Genomic DNA, 27,328 nt, shown 5'->3' on the forward strand with positions numbered 1-27,328 from the left:
AAAACTCGAATGATCAGTGAGCGCACAACTCCATGACTTTTAGCCAGTTGGACCTAAAACTTTAGACCTCACTGCCTTGTTTGTTAATGTGAACAGCTGGATTCTCTCCATGGAATGCAGTACATAGTGTATACAGACAGTGCCTGGTCTGTGTAATATTTCTAATAGGCATTTCTGCATTTCTGTTTCTGTATTTCATACATGTTGTTCAGTTGGGTTGTCAAATGATACTGGGATTCAGAAACCAGAATTGAGTACTCTAGCCATGTTTGGAAGGAATATATATATATATATATGTGTTTTGTTCTCTTTCAACTCACTTCTTAACTCACTTTACCTTTTTCCTCTGTTTGGCAAGTCTCCCTCAGGGAATGCTTTTTGTTGTGCTCACACTAAGTAACCAAGTCTCTCGACTGAACTGTGTTGAGAAATCTTTTGAAGGGCTCTACGTTGCCTAAATGTTATTATATTTTGAGTGTAAACAGCTTTTTGGTCTTAAATGGGGGCATGGAGCAATGCAAAGAATCTTCCATATGAACGTGCCTCTGACCTTTAGGCAAAAATGAGGAACAACTGTGATCCACACATATCAGGGATTTACACAGCCCTTTGTGAATTGCATGTCGGATTTTGCTTTTGAGAAAATACACCCTCCTTTTGACATTTTATTTACACCCATATGTACACTGATATTTACGACCAGCTTAGTGAATCGGGCCCACTTTCCTCCTTTTCTCCCTCTCCCCTCTTCCTCAGGTGAGGGACTCTGGTAAGCCTCGTCTCTCCTCCACCTCCACGCTGAAGGTGCGTGTGATCGAGGAGAGCCTCCACCGGCCCGTGGCGCTGCCCCTCGAGGTCCACATCGTCACCATGGAGGACGAGTTCCCCGGCGGCGTGATCGGCCAACTGCACGCCACCGACGCCGACCCCTACGACGCCCTGACCTACGGCCACGCGCCGCCCGCCCAGCGCAGCCTCTTCAAGATCAGCCCGCGCGACGGCAAGATCATCGCTCTGGGCGGGCTGGACGCCGGCCGCTACTCTCTCAACGCCAGCGTGAGCGACGGCCGCTTCGCCGTGCCCGTGCCCGTGAGCGTGCACGTGGAGCAGGCCTCGCCGGAGATGCTGCGCGAGGCGGTGACGGTGCGCTTCGAGAGCGTGGCGCCGCACGACTTCGTGGCCACGCACCTCAAGAGCGTGCTCAAGGTGCTGCGTCAGGCGGCCGCCTCGCAGAAGCAGGACGAGTTGCACGTGCTCAGCCTGCAGCCCGTCGGCGGCACGCAGCAGCTGGACCTGCTGGTCGCCGTGGAGACGGTGGGCGGAGGGTTTTACAAGGCGGCCTACCTGACGCAGAAGTTGAGCGCTTCGCGCCGGCAGCTGGAGGAGGTGCTGCGAGTGTCGGCCATCTTGGACAAGAACTGCTCGGGGTTGGAGTGCCGCGGGGCGCAGTGCGAACAGAGCATCGTGCTCGATTCCCACAACCTGGCAACCTACAGCACGCCACGAGTCAGCTTTGTCTCCCCTCGCTTCCACAGGACGACGCGCTGCACGTGTGCTGGTGAGGAGGGCACACAAACGCACACATAACACAATTTAAAATGGGCATTACACATGCAACAGTCATCTGCATATTTAACAACATGAAAATATACATGCTGATATTGTCTGACCTGTGCACTCCAGCTACCAAACACGCACATACATGCAGTATACAGTATGTTTAAATTGTGCATACCGTCCCACACACACTTTCCCACTTATTTCCTAAAACCTGAGGTTTGGATGATCTCAGCTCATTATGTGCAGTCACACTGTCCTGTCTGCAATTACCATTTTATAAAATCTATTTAAAAGTTTGTTGAAGGCTTATTTTCATTTCCAACTTTCCTGAGTCTTCATCTGTCATCTCACTACCCTCCAAATCAATGTGTATGAGCATCCACTCGTATTATTATACGTGTGAGGACCAGTTTAATTTCCGGATATAGGATGTGAAGACAATTTTGAAAATAGGCTGTGGCATCCATATCTGGAATTAGGGGCATGGTTATGATTTGGTAAAAGAAAGAGATGTTTGGAATAAGAAATAAACTTCTGCATTGATTGATGGACCAAATGCGTGTGTGTGTGTGTGTGTGTGTGTGTGTGTGTGTGTGTGTGTGTGTGTGTGTGTGTGTGTGTGTGTGTGTGTGTGTGTGTGTGTGTGTGTGTGTGTGTGTGTGTGTGTGTGTGTGTGTGTGTGTGTGTGTGTGTGTGTGTGTGTGTGTGTGTGAGACTGTGTGTGTGTGTAGGCGCTAATACAGACAAAGCCAAGCCCCCTGTAGAGTTCATTACTATCTGATGTATTCTCTAAGGATTGTGTCGGCAGAGTCAACGTTAACTTTTCTTTCTTCTTGTCAGTGCCTCTCTGCTGCTACTCAATATTTCATCTGTATTCACTTGCTTGGGTGTTCCTCTTCTCTTTCTTCCTTCGTCTAATTTGCTATCGTCTTTCCTGGATCACTGTCCTTACATGCTCCCTGTTCTGTCTCTCCTCGCCTCTCTCTCTCTCTCTCTCTCTCTCCCTCCACCCACTTTCTCACACCACACCTCCTCTCTGCCCAACACTGATCTGTCCGTCCATCCATCCATCCATCCATCCATCCATCCATCCATCCATCCATCCATCCATCCATCCATCCATCCATCTATCTATCTATCTATCTCCCTCTCTTCTGCAGACGGGAGCTGTCCTCCAGCCTCGGAGCTCTGTGACGAGCAGCCCTGTCCAGGAGACATGCAGTGCGTAGGCACTGGGGCGACTAGAGGACGCTACGCATGCCAGTGTCCCCCGGGCAAGCTGGGAGAGTGTGCAGGTGTGTTTGTGTGTGTGTGTGTGTGTGTGTGTGTGTGTGTGTGTGTGTGTGAACGCGTGCGTGCGTGCACACTCGTGCATGTGTGTGTTGTTACTTAACACTTACATAAGTGTGTGTGCTATATGTATTTGAGCTGGTGCATTGAGTATTTATGAGAGAGAGAGAGAGAGAGAGAGAGATGATACACTTGACCTATTTGGATTGTGCTCTGTCAAATGGAACAATCATGAGTTTCTTTATAATTCAACTCCAGAGAGTTTAGATGTGACAAACTTTGCCCGCATGTGAACCTTCCCTAAATAATACACGATCTAGGGAATATCACTTTTTTTGCAGGACAGCATCGCATAGCTTCCTCCAGTACACACTAAGTGAAATAATGAGCCGGATAACTTCTAAGTAAAGCAATAAGCCATAAGAAAAAAACTGCCTTTTTTTGCCATAGATTTTAGAACAGCTAAGGGCATTGTTAGCCAGGTACAAAAAGCCTAGGTAAGCTTATTGCTTTTATAAAACGGTAACCTAATATAGTAACATGAAAATCATAGACATATCCCAATTAAATTGATTAAAATTTCACTACAAGAATAATTTCTACATTAAAGCAGTCCCTGCAACTAACTGTACAAACAAGGAAGTAGCTATGTGCAAATACATGTAACGTACCGAATGGTACACGTTACGGTATCTACCTTGTTCTAAAGTGATTAACTAACACATTCGTTGTTAAAGCTTGCACGTATGCAGGCTGAAAATGAGCGCTGCTCTTACCTTGCCATAGGAAAAACAAATGTGCTGCTAAAGTTATAATTGCGAACGCAGCGGAAGGAGGCGCCTCCGCGCAAGTGGAGCTTACTATGAAACCGTGCTCGGCTTGTGTGTGTCTCTGGGTCTCTGTGTGCACTTTCTGTGTGCAGCTCCTCTGAGATAAGTAAATGTCCAATTTAGACGTACCATACATCAAATGAAAGGTCTTTGAAAACTGAACACACCTGTCAAGGTTGCGTTTAAGCCCGCCCCTTCCCCCGGAAGCCACGCCCCGGAGAAGGCTCCTAAAAACTCCCCATTGAAACCCCATGTTAAATGAAAAGTGCCCGAATCGCTCAGAAACTTTTTCTACCCCCCCTAAGTGGGGGTCTACGAACAAATACTTCAGGCTCGGATTTTGGCTCCGCCCCCCGGAAGTGGGTGAAACAGGCACTTCAAACACTTTGTCGAATTGTTCAAAAACATTCAAAGTTTTTTTTTGGTGAATTTGTATTTTTCTAAGATGCTCCTTTTAACGCAGAATGTTTTGGTATTTTTTTTATTTTTATTGGTTACTTTAAAAAAAAATCATTGATTTTTTGTTTATTTTTGCGTTCGCTTCCCGCGTTCGCGCGTCTTACTTGTCACGTATATACTGTACATTTCATGCTGATGACAACAAGCTGTGTGTGTGTGTGTGTGTGTGTGTGTGTGTGTGTGTGTGTGTGTGTGTGTGTGTGTGTGTGTGTGTGTGTGTGTGTGTGTGTGTGTGTGTGTGTGTGTGTGTGTGTGTGTGTGTGTGTGTGTGTGTGTGCGTGCGCGTGCGCAGGTCATACATCTCTGAGCTTCTCCGGAAACAGCTATATCAAGTACAAGGTGTCTGAGGGAGCGAATACGGGAGAGCTGAAGCTGGGGCTGAGGATCAGGACGCTCCAGAGCCGAGGGATCATCATGTACACCCGCGCCGATCCATGCACCATACTGAAGGTAGGGGCACCCACTCTGGCCCATGCACTATACTGAAGGTAGGGGCACCCACTCTGGCCCATGCACTATACTGAAGGTAGGGGCACCTACTCTGACCCATGCACCATACTGAAGGTAGGGGCACCCACTCTGACCCATCCACCATACTGAAGGTAGGGGCACCCACTCTGACCCATGCTCTATACTGAAGGTAGGGGCACCCACTCTGACCCATGCACTATACTGAAGGTAGGGGCACCTACTCTGACCCATGCACCATACTGAAGGTAGGGGCACCCACTCTGGCCCATGCACTATACTGAAGGTAGGGGCACCCACTCTGACCCATGCACTATACTGAAGGTAGGGGCACCCACTCTGACCCATGCACTATACTGAAGGTATGGGCACCCACTCTGACCCATCCACCATACTGAAGGTAGGGGCACCCACTCTGACCCATGCACTATACTGAAGGTAGGGGCACCTACTCTGACCCATGCACCATACTGAAGGTAGGGGCACCCACTCTGACCCATGCACTATACTGAAGGTAGGGGCACCCACTCTGACCCATGCACTATACTGAAGGTATGGGCACCCACTCTGACCCATGCACCATACTGAAGGTAGGGGCACCCACTCTGACCCATGCACTATACTGAAGGTAGGACCCCCTAGGACTTAAGACTAGGGGGACCCCCAAATTAATGTATGTATTTGTCTACTGACCCTCATTAAAAAATGAATTTGGTGCCGGGAACCCTAATATAAGATTTGGGCTAGTAAACTGTTATTCAATTATTTTTAATTGTTAGTTAAAATATATATATTTTCAAGATTAAAAATATGTATATTCAATCTACAAGCACGACTATTCTCAAATAGCCGATGTACTGGGTTAAAGTGGTTAAAATGATTTAGATGCTATATTACACATTTTACCCCTAGAATCCCGTCAAGGGCCCCTGGGCCCACTTTAAGAACCACTGTGAAGGTAGGTGCACCAGCGCTGACCAATGCACCGTACTGACGATAGGTGCCCAACATTCAATCACACCGACACACACATAAAACCTGCGCAATAAACGTTCAATTCCTGAGTGTTAATTGAACCGAAATTAACCAAATGGATACATTTGTACACTCTCAGATTTACGAATGGATAAATTATCGCTGAGGATTTTATTATGTACTGTAGGCAGAACCTGACTTACTATTCTCATAAACAAACATACTAAAGCCGTCACCCACAGGGAAAAATACAAACTAATGTTATCAGCAACAGCCAATGTTCCTCTGAGCTGTAAGCTATCAGCAGTGGCTAAAACTGTCTGCTGTATATCATTTCATTCCTTGTGTCTACTGGTAGCTGTTGGCATGAATCATTCTGCCTTGTCAAGTCTATCTACTATGACTACTTTTCCCCCTTTTGTCTCAGATTTGAGTGTCTTTCTATCATGTTTGTTTATCATATGCCATGTTCTTTGTCTTTGCCAGTACATATGTATACTGTAACTAAACCAGAGAACCCAGAGACATTTTCTCCAAGGCCATTTTAATGAACATACTGTACATCTGGGTCTTTTAGACAAAGAACTATCTATTTATCTAGTCTCTATTTTATCCATTTGAGAAATATGCCAGTGGAAAAAGACAAAACATGAACATATAACATTTTTATCTATTGAAAAGGATGGCGAGACGATTTGTCAGTCCATCCATCACTTTGGTCACAAACAACTCGTAATGGACAGGCTGGATTGCCATGGAATTATCTGTGCACGCTCATGAAACGGATGAAACCTACTGCTTTTTTTTAATTGCCATAGCCTTTCCTCTAGCTAGTACAACCATTAGGCAACATCAGAAAATCTGCGTGTAGGCTCTAAGAGGATGATGAACCCTAGTGATTTTGGTTTCCTCTAGTCTTCTTTATTTTTATTTTACAACTTTTTGTACTTGACGTTTTGCGGTGCAGCAATGTTCAGCTCAGCCCACACATCGCATACATTGCAACAATAGTCCCACATCAAAGGGAAGTTCGCCAGTTAAAAACTAAAACAAACATGAATTTAGTAAGGATGCAGTATTGATTTGTGGAGATGATCTCAACAAGAGATCAAATACATTTGAATGAAAGATGTATGCAGATCTGAAAAAAACTGAACCTGTGTGTGTGTGTGTGTGCGTGTGTGTGTGTGTGTGTGTGTGTGTGTGTGTGTGTGTGTGTGTGTGTGTGTGTGTGTGTGTGTGTGTGTGTGTGTGTGTGTGTGTGTGTGTGTGTGTGTGTGTGTGTGTGTGTGTGTGTGCGTGCGTGCGAGCAGTTGGAGGATGGTAAGTTGTGGTTCCAGCTGGACTGCGTGGGCAGCGGCGGTGGCAGCGACAGCCCTGGCACCCTGGGCATCTCCGGCCGGCCCATCAATGACGGCAACTGGCACACGGTCACGCTGGAGCTCAACCGCAACTACACCAGCCTGGCGCTGGACGACAGCTACGTGGAACGCCGCAGGGGCCCACCGCGCTTCCAGCCTCTCGGCCCCGATGGAGCCATCTACTTTGGTGCACAGGTAGGCGTGAGCGTGTTTAAATGATGGGACGTGCAATTTGTCTATTATGATCATTGCGTTTATGGTTGGAGGGCCAAGGACTCTACTGTATTTACCGTACGTATATACTGTACATAAATTATAAATTTTTGCCGTTAGCAATGTGGAATTCATTAATATCCTAGGCCCTCACTAAATGTTGAATCAAAGCTATTTGAGAATCTCATGGTATACATGAACATGAGCTCTCCATGAGCTCTCCTCCACATGTCTACTTCACTTCACCGCCGCTTTCTCACTCCTGCTCTCTCTCTTTCTCTTCCCTTGCCTCCTTCCTTCACTCTCACTATCTCTCACTATTCTTCCCATTTTCCCTTTCTCTGCTATCCCTCTCACCGCTCATCCGTCCCTCTCTTCCTTTCTCACCCTCCCTCTCTACCTCTCTACCTCTCACCCTCTCTCTCTCTCTCTCTCTCTCTCTCTCTCTCTTTCTCTCTCTCTCTCTCTCATTCTGTCTTCCTTTATCCCACTCTATCTTCCCACCCAACCCTCCCTCTTTCCCCAGGTGCAGCCTCCCAACTCGCGCAGCCTCACCGACTCCAAGAAGGGCCCGCAGGTGCTGGACGGCTTCCAGGGCTGCCTGGACTCGGTCATGCTCAACAACAACGAGTTGCCGCTGCAGAACAAGCGCTCGCGCTACGCCGAGGTGGTGGGCCTGACGGAGCTCAAACTAGGCTGTGTGCTCTACCCAGACTCATGCCTCAAACAGCCCTGCCTCAACGGAGCCACCTGCACCAGCCTGCCATCTGGTGGTGAGTAGCGAGGAGCGCGGCCCAGGAATATGAGAGACGTGTGGGTGGGTGGGTGAATGGATGATTGATGCATGCATACATAGGCTACTGTATGTCCATATACAGCTGTATACATACATGCACATGCACAGTAAGCATCAATGGCATTTGTCGTCGATCAGGATCATCCAACCATGGGGAACGATGAATGCCGGGTGATAATCCTCCTATAATTCCACAAACCTCCGGTGAGACATAAATGTGGTGAGGCCAAAATTTGTTCTGCCCGGTTCTCCTCAGTGGCTGGAGCAATTGATCTGAATTTGCACACAGCCATTAACCATTACCATGTGCACGGAACTGTGGAGCCCGTTTTTCAAATCTCAGCTGTTTATTAGCGTCTTTGTGTCAAATACACTGTCGCCATGGTTACGGCTGCCCAGCTGTGGGATGGCCCCGCGAGCTATGGGACGAACTGCCTCCCGGGTTGCCAGATCATGTGCGCATATCCCCCCACGGGTATGGACTAGTTTGTTTAACACATTAAACATAGCATTATTAATTCACAAAGGAAATTGCATTTGATCAACAAGTTGATAGATTAACATTACTGTCGAGGAAAGGTGATGGTAAAGATTAGTTTCAAAGCCCGGGGGTATCTCGTAAATGAGCATTTTGCTGAGTACAACAACCATGTGGTTTGCTTCAGGATCACATCCCCGTCTTCATCTTCACAGTGACACGTAGCACCATGAGTCCATTTCTCTCCCCTTTCACCCTTTTCTTGCTGCCTTCAAAATTAGTTCTGAGTTTATCGAGCTTTCTTTAATCAGGGGTTTTGGCTTCGGAAAACTTTGCTGTCCTCTGAGAGATCATTTGTGCTGCAGCACAAAGCCATGAAAGAGTAACATAGCAAACAAAAATCTCCTCATTAATAAGATACAAGTCACAACAAGTGCAGTGTGAGCACAGTGCATGAGGAGCACAGGCACATAGAGGACCATGCACTTCTATTCTAATTTAGCACACTGATGCACAAACTTTTTATTTTATTTTCAAGGACCCCAAGTTTGGTATGCAAGTAAGGAGAAAATTAACTTTCTTATCAACTTTCTTTGTCCCAGCAACACACTCTCGTGATCTATAGCAACAGTAATCTCAGGACATCAGACAGCGCCCACTTAGAAGGTCATTGTGTGCCATTTTGTTTAGTGGTGAAGCGTGGGATGGTGTATCTTCCGAAATTAACCACTTAAAACCCATACGTTGTTGAGTGGAGTCCCTCAGGGCTCTATACTAGTGTATGTTCTGTTTTCACTCTACATTAAATGTCTTCGCTGAAAATAGCCGATCGAGAAGCTTAAAACTTGTCGATCTGCTAGGTTCTGCTAACGTTTTCCCAGGATACGGATGCTGAGGTTTAAGTGGTTAAGTTTCTTTGCTCACATGACATTCAAGGGGGTGTTAACATTTCTGTGGTTACGCTCTCACATGGCTCTCACATGGCCTGTGGCAAGTCTACTTTGGATGGTTACGACCTTATGGCTAATAATAAAATCCTTTTATGCAGAATAGCAATGGGATTTTTACTTCCGAAAACAAACTGTTGAGCTAGTGGGCAATTAGGTCTGTTCCTGAATCCTGTAGTGGAGACCCTGGATAGATGTCAAACATGATCTGAGGTGAAGTTCACCTTCTGCCTCCTAAGGCAGGGAAAGCCAGGGAAAATCCCTGGAAAGGCTTTCAGTTGCAAAAAAAAAGAAAAAACTCTAGCGAAACATTCTCACACAGATATTATGTCCTGTGTGTGTGTGTGTGTGTGTGTGTGTGTGTGTGTGAGTGTGTCTACCCATGTGCATCACTGTCTATGCGTGCGTACGAGACCTTGCGTTCTTTCCCCTAGTATATATAACTTCATCTCTAACAGGACGGGCGTACCGTTAAAGTGATTGATCGTGTCCTTTACTCTGAGGACTGAGGCCTGATAAAGTGTGTGATCGGTGCCAGCTGGCACGTGAACAAGCAAGCTGGCACGAGTACCATCTTCTGGAACTTGCTCCCTATTACGTAAATCTGTAATTAATCACTAATGAATTGGTGATTAAACCGCTAGCCAGGCTCAAAGCATCACTGTTGCTCTCACTCCTCTTTTTCCGTTTTTTCTTTTCTTCATCTCCTTTGCCGGTGATACCCAGAAGGCACTCGTGTCTCTGTATCTCAGCGATTCCCCACCTATGGGCCGGAGGCCATGAGTATATTGCAAGTGGGCCCCGAAGTAAATGGCATAAAACAACGATTTTATTGATGCGACGTGAGGGTGCACACTAGACACTAGCCGACACCAACTCGGGACTCCTGAATCCCTCCACACCCTTCTGTCTAGCATCAGGGTCTTGAGCTCTGCAGCGTTGCTAGCACTGCAGTAGAGGTCCGTAGAGGCCTATGGTGAGCTGTGGATTTTTGAGATATGGGGGCTCTATTTTATTTTTACGTCACGGCGCGCGCACGTGCACGCGCGCGGGCATGTGCATATAGCCACTCAGCTCAGTGCTAGTTGAAATACTGTATTCAACATGTGATTATTAATGTAATTATATTTCTTATTATTTTGTTGCATTGTTAATTTGTTGTTTTTATTTTTGTTTCAATTCATTAATTATTTTATTTTCCTTTTAGTTTTATATAAAAGCCCTTTACATAGACTCACCCACACATAAGTAGTTAAAATAATCAGACAACTTGTCTTTGTCTTGTCTCAGAGAACTGGGTCCTCTGCTAAGTGATCCCCTTCACACTCTGCAGTGCAGAGACTGTTGTCTCTCATTGTGAGAGGAATGTACACATTCAATTCAAGTGCATGGCTTTTCTCGATTAGCCTAATGTTATGCAAAGCAGCCAGGTAGAGGCTATTGAGAACGGCTCGCACTGGCGGCGCGAACCTTGAGAGGCTATTGTTTAAACTTTAAGGTGTTAAAGACCGCCGCTGACGGTGCGTGCTCGCGCGTGCATGTGGAGCATGCGTGAGCCCCCATAGTGTCAGAGCTAAGGGGTCGCCGACCCCCTGAGCACCCCCTGGGCCTATGTGACGTCAAGTGCCATTCGTAGCATTCTTGTATAGACACCGTCCAGGGTCTTTTCCTGCTGTGCTGTGAGCGTTCATGTCTCAGTGCTGTACATTAGTGGTTTTCAACCTTTTTCATATCAAGGTTCATTATTTATTCCGCATTTGAGCCACGGACCATCGTTTGATGAGATTTTGTCTCTCAGACTTAGAAAATGTTGTTTTCGTTGGATACGATTTTGTCAAAAATTCCATGCTGTATTGGTGTTGGTACCATAGGAGAAATAACAGGCCAACGTTGATCAAAATAACAATCCTTCTACATTCCCTAATTGTGTAGACTTCTTGTAAATTAAGTAATGCAGATGTTTAACAATAATTCAACTCTTGAGAGAGTAAAATGAAACGGGTCCATTTGGTTTCATTTTACACTCTCAAGAGTTAAAGATCTATAAGGGTCCATTTGGTTACCAACTCTCCATCATTTAGCTGGGGACCACCTGGAACCCCCTCAAGGACCACTGGTGGTCCCTGGACCACTGGTTGAGAACCACTGCTGCTTTACAGCACTACTGATTCCACTGTAGCTACGAACAGCTGTCTCTTGAGGTCTTCTCCCTCTGGAGTACCCTCTGGACCACCCTCTGGACCCTCAGATCCTATTCAAACGAAGCAGTCCATTAAGTAAGTAAATTTATTGATAATACAATTATAAAATAAATATAAAAAAACAATAATGTAAAAAAAAATATATATATATATTTTTTTAGATGTGCTACTGATAAATAGGAACTTAAAGTATTATCCAAGCCGGAAAACGGTTGATTGATTGATAATTCATTAAAATAAACATGCTCTGAAAATGCACTCAGCCATTCGGGCTGCCTTGTTAAGTGGTCAGAAGGGTGGTGTGCCACAAATGCTTTCAAGATTTTCAAGCGGGCCCTGATCCAGAAAAGCTTGGGAGCCACTGCTGTATCTGCTTTACTTGCCTTGCTCTCTCCTTCTCTGTCCCTTCCCTGTCACCCTGCTCTACTCGTATACATCTGTTTCTTGTGCCACATCTCTTCTGATCCATTTCCCGTTCATTGTTCCTCTTTGCTCGACCGGCTGCACACACCTCTGTGTAATGATTGCTTTGGGTTGTTTTTCCTAGAATGATGCAGGTTCTAGACATTCAATTTGGTTGTTTTTTCTTTCAACAAACCAGACACAGGTAAATGTCATTGCTATGGGAATGCCAAGCCATCTTAAGTTACCAGGAGTTCATGCTGTCAGTAACTCAATACCGCAGCCCTGAGACTTTCTATGGCGTGGTCGTAAACCTCCACCCCAAGCAACCCCGCCACATGTTGCTTATCCTTTGTTAGAGAAGCTGAAAAGAGCATCCTGGGACGTGTCAACGGCTCCTGTTGTCATTTGTAGTGACGTGTACCACCCGATAAAGGTCACAGCCGTGTGTGTGTGTGTGTGTGTGTGTGTGTGTGTGTGTGTGTGTGTGTTTGCGTAGGTGTGTGCCTGCTGTACAAATGCCCTGAAAGACACTGTGTAATCTCTCTGCATTTTCCTAGAAGTGTGTGTATGTGCTGTCATGTGTTTGCCTGTGACAGCCTTTTCCCCTGTACCTGTGTCTTTGTCTGTGTGTGGGAGTGTACATGTGTGTGTGTGTGTGTGTGTGTGTGTGTGTGTGTGTGTTCTCTTTCTGTATGTGTGTGTAACAGAATGATTTCCCAAAGGTTTGTGTTTAGGCTGGCGGGCTCTTGTCAACCTCATGCCAAGTCTCCCTGGCACCGCTAGCAAAGCTTGAACAATACGCACGCACGCACGCACGCACGCACGCACGCACGCACGCACGCACGCACGCACGCACGCACGCACGCACGCACGCACGCACGCACGCACGCACGCCACACACACACACACACACACACACACACACACACACACACACACACACACACACACACACACACACACTCTCACTCTCACTCTCACTCTCTCTCACTGAACACAAGGCTGTGTGTGGTAATCTGTGCGTTTTTGTGTCACTGTCTGTTAGTGCGTGCTTGCGTGTGTGTATGTACCGTTGAGGGTCTTTCTTCTTTATTACAAATGCATCTGTGCCACTAAATTCTTAATTAAGTCTCTTTATCACTCCCTTCATCCCCTTGGATCCTCCCTTCTCCTCTGTTCTTAAATGTTCTTATACTGCCCCTCCTCCCCCAGCAGCCACCATCACTCACTCTCGCGCTCTCCTCACTCGTCTCCTAGGTTTTGCCTGCATTTGCAACCCCAAGTACACCGGGGGGCGCTGTGAGACAGAGATAACGGCCTGTGTTCCCAACCCCTGTCAGAACAGCGGCGTGTGCAAACCCATCGGCAACGCCTTCCTCTGCAGCTGCCGAAGGGGCTTCAAGGGACTCACGTGAGTGCACGTCAACACACTCTACTGTGTCTTTGTGCACGTCAACATACTCTAATGTGTCTTTGTCTCTACTGTGGTGCACATATAACTCAACTATTAAAGTTGTGTTGAGTTATATGTGCAGCGATATTTTTTTCTTTAAACATTTTTTGTTAAAATAAGTGTTAGATAGCTATATATTCTGATAGTAGTCAGAGTGTTATAGAGTGTTTGTTCAGTAACAGTGGTTTCCCTGACTCACCAGCTCTTTAGTAAACAGAAAATGCATTTTCAGGTCATGAAACCAATTTTATCCAATCAGGAGAGAGAACTCATACAGGATACAGGATAAACAAGTGGAATTGGAAGTGATGAAATGAACAATTGGAATGGAACACCATAAAGGTAGAGCTGATAAATGGTTACGCTCTCCTGATTGGCTGAAATTGGCAACCCACTCAAACATGTATTTTCTGTTTATCAAAGACCTGGAGAGACAGGGAGACCCCTGTTACTGAACAAACACAATAGTAATGATTACTATAATAACATAGAGCTATCTTTTTCACATGGTAATAAATAATACATATCACTTACCCTACCTTTAACACAGGACAACCAGAGCCCAGTATGTAGTGGAGCATTTATCCATAGTTTCCATTGATTGATTAATTGATTGATGATGATATTCAACAGTTTCATCTTCATCTTTTAGGAACTCAGACATGTTGTGTATGGATAATATTCTGAGCAGTCCTCCTTCACCCTACTAATGATAGGCAGGGATTAAGCGCTCTCTCCCTTGTGCCTTACAAGCTGAAGAGTGGCAGATAAGAGTACTTGAGGACAGATTGATGAAAATAAACGTGCTTCACCAAATGATGTGAACACAAGAGCACCAAGTAATCAGCTAAAAAAAAAATCTACATCAGTTTTACTAGATACTAGTCGCAACAGAAGAACAGTTTAACCTTGCTTGTAGCAGTTTTTAATTACTCCATCCTATTGTTAATCCTCTGTCGTTACAATTAGCTATGCTACTGCCAGTACAAATATAGCAGTTTTTGTCCCTGTAATAAGAGCGTGTGGTCCCTCCCTTTTTTTCTTTTTCTTGATAGACAGTTAGGACATTTGAGTTTGAGGCACATGAGAGAAAGCAGAGGCACAAAGCAGTACTGCAACCATGTCATTTTCAATACATTTACATATGGATGTATTTGGAGGTGACACATGATTCTTCTCTGAGTATGTTCAGCATGTGTTGAATGTGTTTAAAAGTGTGCTGAAAGGAAGACAGTTGTGGGAGATGGAAAAGTGAGGCTCCAATGAGATTTAGGCTATTGGGAGTATGATAAACAGCTACTTTAAGTCAGCAATACTCAGGCTGTACTGTTGAATGTGACAAACATTGGCCGTGTAATTATTATTATTAGTACTATTATTTATATTATTTATTATTATTACTATCAACCTAGCCACGAAAATTAGGCCAGTGGGTCAGTAGGCCCACAGTTGCTATAGGCGCTATAACTCACTTACACTAAACGTGTTTCATATATACTTTTTTCCCCAATTTTTTCAATCGCGCTACAGTATATTATAATACTGTAGAGCCATTGCCTATTTAGAAGTGACATTAAACATTTATAGCAGCTAAAACTTTAGAATTGACATTCAACTCAAACACAACAGCAGCCTATTAACTGCCAGACTTATTTCTGGCCGCGTTTGCCCACTGCCAGCGATTTTTCGATTTTCTTACCTTTTTCAAGTAGTCACAGAATATTTATCTCCATTATGATCGATCCCCTGATGATTGCTAATCACTGAGGGTTATACTGTGTGGTTTCACAAATGTCAACGAGGTCATCGCGACCTCGTTGACATTAATTGTCTGCCTTTGAAAATAACATGTCTGGGCCAAAAATACATAGTAAAACAAAAAGTACTCAGGAGCCGAGATACAGCCTTTTTAAGTAATAAGTTAAACAAGAAGTGAATGGAGCAGCAAATCTTCGGATCATGATATCTTGGGTTCTGAACATTTTTGTCCCTATTTTTTTTTTTAAACTCGTGATAACTCGTTCTTGGCAGCCAGGGCATTCAGAAAAATACTTGTGATAACTCGTTCTTGGCAGCCAGAGAGTTAATTGTAGACAAGCAACCTGAAAAACTTTGGTGTATTTGCATCAATAGTCATCCATGCCAATTTCATTCTTGGATTTAAACAATTAGAAGATCAATTTTGGAAAAATAGGCACTAGGCAGGCTACTAGAATGTTACTTTTTGAAGGGATTGTTGTCGCTTTGAGGAGTAAAAGGCTATCTTGAATGAAATATTGTGTGTATCATGCCACATACTGATCATGTGTACAGTACAGTATATCTGGCAGCTGGCACCTTGGAGAGACGTGAAGAAGACATACACATTCAGTAGCCTATGTAACTTATATATAATGTATATAAACTTCACTTTTGTCAAAGTTTGAGTCTAAATGAATGTTGTTAGATTAGTTCAACTCTTGCTCCAGCTCTCTCAGACCATCTCCCTCTCTCTGTGTACATTTACAGGCTACAGCCACTTGGTGGCGGCAACGCACTGCTGTTAAATGCCACTGCCTGTTCCTCTGCTTCCTCAGGACTGTTTTAAGATTAGAGGAGTAGAGGACATAACAGGCCCAACAATGATAGATAGATAGATAGATAGATAGACAGACAGACAGACAGACAGATAGGCTACTTTATTTAAAAACAATTTAAAAAGTCACTACGGTGTCATCAAACAACAATTCATTCAGCTTGGCATATCTTTCCCCTTGTGTGTTCCTTTGTTTGCGTCACATTCATATCAACATACACATCTAAACACATTCATAGTCAGTACCATGCAAGCAATTTGATTTGATGATTGAAAAAAAAACTCCTGATTGATTTCCAAAGTTAATTATTGTGTGTTTTTACATCATAGAGCGATAAAGATCTAGAATCTTTGTTCTAAAAAATATATTACAGTATGTTGTGTCGCTCCTTGTTCCCTGCTTCTGTCCTTGGTGAGAATTATTATTCACTTAGTTTTAATATTACTTACTTATTGTTAATATGCTCACCTATTCATTTCCCTTCAGCTCTTCACAGTCACAGAGTGAGGTGGAGGTGGTTTTGTATGACCACGGGCAAACGTCTCTTTTACAATTTCATCTTGAATTTTTGTTGTTAGCCTCCAACAATGACTGGACAGAATGTTTTTATTTTGTATTTAGTTTTTTTGTATTGTATTTTTATTACAAAAATTAAGTGTGCACTCAAAAGAATGGACCCTTCGCTAAGCCCCGCCCACTCCACTCAGTGACTGGTGGTGCGAAGTTAGTCACACCCAGGCCTGGCAGCGCCTGGCAATCTCTGCTTCTCACCCATTGACTTGCATGTTAAATGACGGCTTTTCCCCTTAAAAATAATCGATCATTTCAGCAGCAATAGCTTCAAAATCTCTTCTAAATCTAGTCAACAAGGCCTGCAGTAGGCTATGCACTGGACAAATGTGCATGACATTATTTCAATAAACTAAAAACACGGGAAATGTTAGAGGGAGTAATAGCCATGGATACACGACGGTCGTCTGTCTCGACCGTCATGGATGAATTTCAACCTGGTGTTTGCACTTTCTCCATTTATAGCCCGTACATCTACAGAAACGTTCATATTTCAAATATAAAGTGCTTATCCCATGGCCACGGATGTTACATTTATCTCAAAAGTACCCGTATCATCCGTATTGTTCAATAAAAAGCATTTTAATCTGATCGGTGGCCATTTCCTCCATATGCTTTCAACAAAGCGACCCTATCGGTTGGTAGGTGTATTGCACTCTGATACATTATAACTCTATGAGAAAATGGCCACCGATCGGATTAAAATGCTTTTTATTGAACAATACAGAATATACGGGTACTTTTGAGAGTCCCGTGCATCATTTTAACATCCGTGGCCATAGGGTAAGCAATTTCTATTTGAAATCTGAACGTTTATATATATGTACGGACCGTAAATGGAGAAAGTGCAAACACCAGGTTGAAGTTGATCCATGACTGTAACAGGAGTTTTCATGTACCGCAGGGTAAGACTACAGTAGCAGTTAATAAATAGACGAACAAATGAATGAATATACTTTAACGTGCGGAATCCGAAACAGGCAGCGCTGTGATTCTGAATTTTGTTACGATCACGGTGATTAGTAGCCTATTATTGACACCACCTGGGCGAGTGAGTCGTGTCGTGTAACTTTCCTGACGTTAAGCTGTGTATGTGTTCAACAACACAGCCATATTCAGCCTTGCAGTTTAAGTGCAGATTTCAGCTTGGGAAAAGCAGCCTCCAACGGGTTTGGGTACGTGGTTCATAGTCACCATTGCGTTATCGTGGTATTCCTATTCTTGCTATTATGTTGCAAATGATTGTGTGTGTGCGGGCGAAATAACATTGACAGCTATGGCAGGTGACGAAAGCTTGCCAGACCTGTGCCAGGCTAACAACGGTTGCTAAGCTGGCATTGGACAATCGCTTTTGGGGTGGGGTTTAGCGAAGGGTCCATTGTCTATAATCCTCCTATAGGCCTACTGGAGCTTACATCCGGCCAAAAGTTAAAGGGATTATGACGCAAGAACACATTATTTCACACAGCATTTGTTGAAGTACTTGCAGAAGGAACTTTTGCTCCCGTTGGCAGAACAAAGAATGACCTTAGTAACTACAGAAAGTTCGGTTCCACCCACACCCGTGCAAAAACATTTCTCCCTGTTCTCTTTTCCATCCCTCCCTCCTCCAGGTGTGAGGAGGATGTGAACGAGTGCGAGCGAGGCAACCCGGAGGGCGAGTGCGAGAACGGGGGCGCGTGCGTCAACACGCATGGCTCCTTCTACTGCAACTGCACGGCGGGCTTCGTGGGCCAGCGCTGTGGCCTGCGTCCTGTGGTGGTGCCCAACATGCAGGCGGGCCACGCCATGGTGGGCAAGGAGGAGCTCATTGGCATCGCCGTGGTGCTCTTCGTCATCGTCACGCTCATCGTCCTCTTCATCGCCTTCCGCAAGAAGGTCTTTCAGAAGAACTACTCCAGGAACAACCTCTCGCTGGTCCAGGACCCAGCCACGGCCGCCCTCCTCAACAAGGCCAACGGCGTCCAGTTCAAGACCCTGCGCTGCACACCGGGAGACCCCTTGAATCTATACTCGGAGGCCGGGCTGGGGCCAACGATGCTGGGCGGGTCCGGGATGATCGGGCCGCCCCAGGTCCCGGTGAGGCCCATGGCGTACACGCCGTGTTTCCAGGGAGACCCGCGCTCCACGCTGGAGAAGATGGCGGACGGGCGGGCCGTGGAGCACACGGAGATGAGCACCTTCCACCCGGAGTCGCCCCGGATCCTGGCCGGGACCACGCGGAGGGGGTTGGTGGTGTGCAGCGTGGCGCCCAACCTGCCCCCGGTGTCACCCTGCCGCTCCGACTGCGACTCCTTACGCAAGAGCCCATGGGACGATGAGGGTGAGCATGCACGCCTGTGGTTGTTGTTGTATGTGTACTGTACTCTTCTCTAGACCACACCGCTCACAACGCCAACGCGAGGCGTTGTGAGCTTGTAGATCGGCTATTTTAAAATGTTTTGCCTCTTTCTTATATTATTTGACAATTTGGCTAATGTTTAACCAGTTTTTATAGTATAGTTTGTTGATTACTTTTGATGCTGTAATGGTAATTTTAGGTATTAAAAGGTCTTAAAAGTCCTTAAATTGTCACTTCACTGTCATCTGGGGACCCTACCAAAATCATGTGGCGACCCCCCTGGGGGTCCCGACCCACAGGTTGAGAACCTTTTTGGGACGGCCCAGTTAGGGCCGGCCCTTCATTTTCAGGCCCGTTGAGAACTCTAGAAGGTAGTCAGTGGAAAGACCACTAACAAAGATGCAGTAGTAATGTACTGTCGAGGTATGTTTCTTCTTAGTAGATGTATGTGTATAGTATGTCACACATGCAACCAAGAAATATTGACATGTACATTATTGTGGAGATTTACTGCCTAATTTGTGGTGCTTGTTTAGTGTGTTTGTGCGTGCCTGCTATTTACTCTCCAGATGTCCTTGTGTTTGTGTGTCCTTGGGAAGCTGTTTTTGTTGTTGCTGCTATTGTTGTCGAGTCTGTTGTTAATGTAAACCATCCATATTCATGGTGCATAGAGACCCACCCGGAGACAATCATTCCCAGTTTATCACGTTCATACTAATTAGACTAAACTGGCTTCCATTTCCATTGTGTGTGTGTGTGTGTGTGTGTGTGTGTGTGTGTGTGTGTGTGTGTGTGTGTGTGTGTGTGTGTGTGTGTGTGTGTGTGTGTGTGTGTGTGTGTGTGTGTGTGTGTGTGTGTGTGTGTGTGTGTGTGTGTGTGTGTGTGTGTGTGTGTGTGTGTGTATATGCGTATATGCGTTTGTGTTTTGTACAGGTGTGTACAGGATATCTCTAGACCTTGGGGCTGTTGTTCTCTACTCCAAAGCCCATGCGGGGGTGTGTGTGTGTGTGCAGATGTATGATGTATTTGTATGCCCATCTACATGTGTATCATCAGCATGTACGCTATGTCCCAAAAATTACAGCCCTCTAGTGCAACACATGCTTTTATTTCATCACCTCTCGGGACACTTATCTCTGAACATGTATTATTCAAACCCACGTAAACACGTTCATGATTACATCTTGCATGAAGAAGCTTCTGGTGTGCTGGGGTATTTTTGCCTGCTCCTACGGCCTGCTACGCAAACAAAATACAAAATACGCAAACAATCGTGATCCACAAACAATCCACGTCAGCCAACTACGTCATTAGCTGGCGGCATTTCACTGGAGGCCATGATGTGATATTTGAACTGCAAAAACAATATTTGTAGCCCTAGTGTTAATGCATACGCATGTCATTTCTCATGGCTAAAGATGGACACTGTTGTGATACTGTACTGCAGTGTTTCCCAAACATAGTTTTAGGTCGTTGGACGGAACATTTTGACAGTGAATAACCGTTGACCTTCTCACGTCTCGCCCTGGCAGGTAAAATGGTGGACATGGGTGAGGAGGTCACCTGTTTTTCTGGGAGCAACAAGGGCAGCAATTCTGAGGTTCAGTCACTGAGCTCCTTCCAGTCAGACTCCTGTGATGACAATGGTAAGAGACGCCCTCCCTCCCTTTCCGCTGGTTTATGTTCCCATTTAAGCCTAATTATACTTCGTGGCACAACCGTGTTAAGCCTGATTCATACCATATATCCTACAAGCTTTCACGCGTTGTGAGCTTGGAGGTCGGATATTTTCGCCACACGATGCCATCATGCGACGAAACACAAATGAGGCATTACTTAATGAAAATACTATAATAATGATAACTGTCAATAAATAGTTTTCAGTTGAGTGACAAGAATAATAGATAAAAACTTGAAAATAAGTTATTTTCATCAAGTAACACGGTCATGCCACAAAGTATACATGTGTCCACACAGGTTACACCCTGCAAGATGTCTTTCACTGAGAATGGTTTGCAATGCAACTGAATTAAGGAAAGACAAATTAAGACATTTTTACTATTACTATTATTAATTATTTTTTGGTGCAACCAATTCATCATTCTTCTATTTTCCTTTTACATGTTTTACATGCTCCCATTTTGCTGCTCATGTGCTGCTTATATGCCAGTTATGTGACAATTATTGTGTTTGCTTGTTGTTCATATGAAATATGTTGCTCTTCTTTAGCCTTCATTTTCATACAGACTATGTCATTATTTGTCGTTATGAGTCTGACAACCACTGATGTAGCGTGAGATGTTTTTTGGCTGATTGCTTTATGATGTGTTGGTGTTTTGTGGTTGTGGCTTATTGTGCTGGAGTTGTGTATGCGGTTTTATGCATATAACTTTATGTGATTTTATTTATTTATTTATTTTATTTATTATCTGCTGCTTCTTTCAGCATTGTCATTCTTAAAATATATGTATTTTTTTCCTCATAATCATCAGAGGACATAATTGAAGAAATTATGTAATGGATGTATGCCCCATCCATATTAACATGTTATACTGTATACATGTTATCATCTTCTGCTTCATTGGCCAAAGTTTGATTGGTGTCAGCAGCTGCAAAGTGTTTTCTACCAGCACCAAACATGAGGGAGTAGAATTACCTGTGTTAATTCTTCTATTAATGTTTATTGTTGCATTCTATTTTACTTTGGATTTGTGTAAAGATAACGTTTTTAATCTCTGTTTAATATCTGTTAACATATGATATTTACAGTACTTGCAATACAGCATTCCAGCAAACTTCTAAATAAGCTAGAAGGATTGACATTCCCCCTAACCCAGACTAAGTATTCTGCTCCTACATACAGGAATGTCAGTAGTACTTTGTTGTATGCCGTGATGCTCAATGAAAATGTATGATCGTCAACTGAAAAACATGAAAAAAAACTTTTTTTTTGTGTGTTGAAAATTAGTTACTTTAATTGAGCAGCACAGGTGTGTGACAGAGTCAAAGTGTAAATTAGGCTTTATGGAACACTACAGACGATGGGGGAAGCCTTGACCAGCGCCATAGAAGGCGTTTATCTTCTGCTGACTGTATTTGAAAACTTGTCTCCTTCTTCTCTCTACAAGCCTCCATAGTGACTGTCATTCGACTGGTCAATGATGCTGTCGACACAATTGAAAATGAAGGTACCACGTTTCATCCTCATTCCTCTCTCTTGTCTTTCTCTCTTATCTCCAACTCTTTCCACCGTGCTTTTATGGCAGTGCTGTGATGGCAGTAGCAATGACCATCCTCTCAGGCAATTGGCTGACTTTACTTGTATGCTCTCTTCAGTCACATAGCCACATATATATAGTGACAGCTATATAGTGACAGCTATATTGTGTTCAGTCTAGATTTTATACCTATGTATTTCAGTTTATACTAGCTCTGGTCTATAGCGTTAGAAGGAGTTATCCATAACGCTATGGTACTTTCGATCCTTTCCCCTCACACTCGCGGTAGCGCAGGCTGCGCAGCCTCTCGTCTGTAGTAAGAATAAAAAAGACACTGTTGGAGTTGAAAGCCTACTCCACTTAGTGGGAACACTCTGAGCCCCCCACCTTTTTGGTGTGAAAAGAAAATATTACACTGGAAGGAAAAAATAATTTGGATTACTCCACTGCACCCTCTACAGATCTGGTCAATGGATTTTTTTCTATTGACCACATTTTCCCTTCCAGTGAAATATTTTGAAAATGTATGTAGCAAAAGTGTTTTTTATTTTTTTTTACTAAAGACGAGAGGCTGCGCAGCCTGTGGTGCGAGCGCAAAGGCTCGAAAGTCCCATAGCGTTAAGGAGAACTCCTTCTAACGCTATGGACCAGAGCTTATGTGTAGTGCAAAGCTCCCAACGCTGTACATGCATCACGGCTGACATTTAGAGACTTGAGGCTCAACAACAAACGAGAGGGGCAATACATTACTGTTGTCAGGATACCCCCAGAACCATCACCCCCGCACGCACGCACGCACGCACGTGCACACACACACACACACACACACGCACACACACACACACACACACACACACTACTTATTTATGCTGTTCGTAGCACTGGTATGCTGTAGATTCTGGCTACACTGCAGCTTAAGGGAGGCCTGCAGGCTGTGTTGGGAGTTTCCTATTAGGAGATATGCCAAGGGATCAAGGCAGAGGTTTGGTTTGAGACCCTCCATAAGCACACTGGGGCATAACACACAGATGCCCATCATTTTCTGGCTTGAGCTCAAGCTCACACCTGTTTGGCCTCCCTCAAGCTACTCAACAGAGTTAAGCCTGACTTATACTTAGTTGCACGCACACTAAAAATAGCACATTTCTGCGACACCAGTGCGCGGCACAGCTAAGTATAAATCAGGCCTTTACAGCAAATGGACATTCACTCGGAACAAATCAGACGGGCATTCATGTCCCACTGACAAAACGCTTATGCACACTAAAGCGCTTTCTCTGTTTTGCTATCTTCCACCTGACAGTGTCAGTCATGGACCAAGGTCAGACCTACAACAGAGGTGATTCTCTCCCTCCTCTCTTTTGTCCTTTTCTTCCTGTCTCTTTTCTTTCCTGCCCTCCTCCATCTCAATTAGTCTTTTCCGCATTATTTATTTTTCTCATCGTCCTCTACTTTTACCCCTCCTCAGTTGAAGTGTGTGTGTGTGGAGAGTATTTGTGGTCGTGTGTGTGTGTGTGGAGAGAGTATTTGTGGTCGTGTGTGTGATTGAATGACCAACACAGCACCCATAGCATGTCGCCCTTGTCGTTGTGTTGCGCTGACTCAGCAGCCCCGCTTGTGTTCCCTGGAAACCACTACACTGTGCGTGTCGCTGAGGAGGGGGAAGTGATCCTTTTGATCCATAACTTCAGCTGACCCTGCCTTTCTTCCTCTTCCCCTCCTCCTCCTCCTCAGTTCTGACCACCTCTGCACATGTTTGCTTTTGCCTGCTGCCGCTGACACGAGACACAATAATGAGCCTCTCACCACATTGCAACCCACCATTTGTTTGTGACATGTATTTATTTATTTTCCAGGCGAGTGCTGGATTTGTGCTGTTATGTTGTCTCTTTGTCGAGCACTTGTGAATAAATTGTGTTTTTGAGCTGCCAGGACACTAATTTGTTATTAATATTTTCAGCCCATCAGTATTGTTTTTTTTTACTGTTTTTTCATGTGCTGCATGAACATACTTTCGTTTGTTTTAATCACGTATTTTCGTTGTTGCTGTTGCATATTCACTCACAGCTTTTGTTTTTGAAATGTGCTTTTGTTAGTACTGTGTATGGAGTTGCACTGAGCTGTGTTTGGTTTAATCATATGATCCTATTACTCAGTGGTCTTTGATCTCCTACAACGTAGCTCGACTCTTCAAATTCCCAATGAAGCTCAGCATGCTGTCACCCCCTTCCCCAAACCTCACAGCACCCCTTCTGTGCATGTTGTACAGCAATGAGAAATTAAACAAATGCATCTAACATATTCCCAATACAGGTTGTGCATTTGTTTGTGCTTGACCTTCAAGACCTGTATATTGTAGATGTCCCTGAGCATGACTTCTCTATTTTGCGGTAGCCCGCAGGCATGTGTTATGGACACCTACAGCATGCTGATGACCATGAGCATACTGTATAGCAGTTGGATTTTTACCATGCAACATCCCTGACGGGGCTCTGCAAGTCTGTTAGTCTGTCATGTGTGTGTACTGTGTTGTGAGTTAGAGCCGAACCCACACAAACCCACAGGAACTGACTCTTCCTGTTCCTCCTCCCTCCACAGCATACCACTGGGACACGTCGGACTGGATGCCCAGCACCAGGCTACCAAACATTGAGGAGGTGCCTGGATACGAGGCGAGTCCCGGGGCCAGGGGCGAGGTGTCGGGCGCCGGCCCGCGTCTGGGAGGCAGCACCAGGGAGCTGGAGTCCGACTACTACCTGGGGGGCTACGACATCGACAGCGACTACCCTCCTCCCCACGAGGAGGAGTTCTTGTGCCACGACCAGCTGCCCCCACCTCTGCCCACCGGCGAAGACTACCCAGAGCACTATGAACCCCTGGCCGCCACGCAGCCGGTCTCCAAGGAGAGCACGCTGAGCGCCAGCAGTGGGAGCATGGGGCGCCACCCGGCCAGGCCTCACTTCCACCCCAGCCAGTACCTGCCCCCCCACCAGCTGCCCCTGGGAGAGACGGGGCCTGGCGACGTCCCAGGGGAGGAGTTTAGCACTTTTGTGGGAGGGGTCACTCCAGTAAGCGGGGACACGGATAACGACACTGTGTCGCTGAACATGAGACTGTCTGTCGGCGCGTCCTCGGCCTCCGACGTGTCGGCCCCGAGTGGGTTCGATGACTCAGAACCCGGCGGCAGCGACTTTGACAGCATGGACGAGCTCCGTCTGGGCGTTACCATTATTGTGGATTCACAGCAACAGACGGAAGTCTGACTTTCTCCCAAAACAAAACAATAATACCTGAGAGACTTGCCAGGGATGTTTTCGGGGTCGATTGATGAGCCAGGAGGGCAGGGAGACGCAGAGTAAACAGTGGAGCACAAACGGCAATAAGGTTCCAGCCGAATGGATGCAAACAGATGTCACTTGGAGAGGAATGCTTCGTTTTTACAGTCACTGCTGTTTGGGGAAGCTGTGAACGCACAGGCACACAAACCTTAATTCATAATTAAAACGCCCCATGTACTGTGGGCACTGCCCTGCCCCCTGTTTCAAGCACTAATTGTTATTCTCAGCAATGAAAGCCAGTCATAGAGGAACACCACGCATTAAGCTTGTGTGCGGACCCTAGCAGTGGATCTTATGTAGAGCTATAAGTGTCCTTCCTCGTGCATAGGGAGGTGTTGTTGGTCTTCTAGATATGCCATGCAAGTGTGTATATAATCAGGTCGAGAATGTGAATAAGAAAGACTAACCAAAAAAAAAAGGTTAAGATGAAGAGGTATGGTAAAGAATGTAATGAATAAAGGAATAATGAAGGTTAGGAGGAAAGAGGACAATCATGTAACTGAAAGGTCAGTACTGTGAAAGACCTCTCCCTGTTGAAAAGTAATAGGATGTTTTGCTAGACTTGCCACAAAGCTCTTGTTTTCCTCTTCTTGCTGGTCCATAGAGGCTCAAAGGACCACTTACTCAATTAAAAGACACAATTTCCCTTTTGTTTTATTTGATTTGTTGCTTAATTTTTGCTTATTTCTAAAACCACACCCAAAACACTCAAACTTGGTGACATACTATGTGACCGAATGCAGCAACTAGATGGTCATAGACGATTTTTGACTTTTTCATTTCATATGAAAGTAGAGGATCAGAGCTGCAAAATAAGGTGTCACTTGCTAAGACTGACACAACCGTACAGCTTATTGCCCCAGGACACTGTCTCCTCGTTGTCAGGTTATTTGTGAATGCAGCCCAAAACTGGTGGTAAACTCCATCTAAGGCTAATTACAGGCAAAAAAATACTACATTTCTCAGCTCAAAATACGTCTCTGAAAAGACATTTTATGCGTTTTAATCATGTATTTATTGAATACTTTTTGGGTGGATTTGCTCCAACAACATTTTATTTGAATCATACAATTAATTTGATTGGCTGTTGTCAATTGCGTGACCATGCGATGTGATGACTTCACCGCTCCCCTTATTAGCGTTTTTTTTGTTTTGTTTAATCCTACTCGTAAAGTCACTCATTACGGGTAAAGGACATGGATCGCCCAGAAGACCATAGACCTGCCAGCTTTGGAGGTTGTTAACTCCCTCTATAAAGGAAAAACTCCCCCAAAAGAGTACCCTACCGGGAGTTCACACTGTGCCAAGTTCCAACAAAGGTGCAGTCAGATCCAACTTATAGAAGCAAGCAAAAGTTGAAGGTGAAGCCCAACTTGCTTCTGCACATATTATGTCCTGAATACTGATACCCTTAAAAAAGGGCCCAGGTCGCCATTCCCCTAGTGAAATGTGCGGTCACACAAGCTGGCGACCCCCAGCCCTTGCTGGTATATGCCACAGCACTAGCTTGTAGATCTGCTATTTTTTGTTATTAATTATTTTAAGATTAAAGACTTGAAGTGGTCAGTGAAGATTTGAATTAGCAATTGCTTGCTGTTTCACAAATGACAGATTAGAACTTGGCCTGACAAAATGTTTCAGTCATGAGATTTTATTTTGCTTCATTCCATCAGGCCGTCCTACCTGCTTGTCTGTCTAGCAATACCTGCAGAAAAGGAAATTATGCTTATCTTACAGAGAATACCTGCAGAAAAGGAAAGGATGCTTATCTTACAGAGCCTGGAATGAAATCCTGTGTGAGTCCTCACACCACTTTTCCATGGGGTTTATTGTTTTGTTTAGTTGTTTT

General features: G+C 44.9%; 1 protein-coding gene across 2 annotated transcripts in view; it reads left to right on the plus strand.

Moving 5' to 3' along the window:
* Positions 1-25,412, plus strand: part of fat3a (FAT atypical cadherin 3a) — a 220,568-nt gene extending 195,156 nt beyond the window's left edge. Inside the window, exons 20-29 of one of the 2 annotated variants that reach the window (XM_080428619.1) lie at positions 757-1,558; positions 2,721-2,855; positions 4,432-4,589; positions 6,896-7,138; positions 7,683-7,929; positions 13,241-13,394; positions 18,196-18,905; positions 20,456-20,569; positions 22,052-22,111; positions 24,740-25,412. In XM_080428619.1, the coding sequence (XP_080284745.1) occupies positions 757-1,558; positions 2,721-2,855; positions 4,432-4,589; positions 6,896-7,138; positions 7,683-7,929; positions 13,241-13,394; positions 18,196-18,905; positions 20,456-20,569; positions 22,052-22,111; positions 24,740-25,404 (3,288 nt within the window). In that variant the 3' untranslated portion in view covers positions 25,405-25,412. The remainder of the gene's footprint in view (positions 1-756; positions 1,559-2,720; positions 2,856-4,431; positions 4,590-6,895; positions 7,139-7,682; positions 7,930-13,240; positions 13,395-18,195; positions 18,906-20,455; positions 20,570-22,051; positions 22,112-24,739) is intronic. The other variant, XM_080428620.1, reaches the window with a different exon arrangement.
* The last annotated feature ends 1,916 nt before the right edge of the window (positions 25,413-27,328 follow it).

Source organism: Gymnoscopelus braueri (genome assembly GCF_963280865.1).
Source record: "Gymnoscopelus braueri genome assembly, chromosome: 5".
NCBI classification, from domain to species: domain Eukaryota; kingdom Metazoa; phylum Chordata; class Actinopteri; order Myctophiformes; family Myctophidae; genus Gymnoscopelus; species Gymnoscopelus braueri.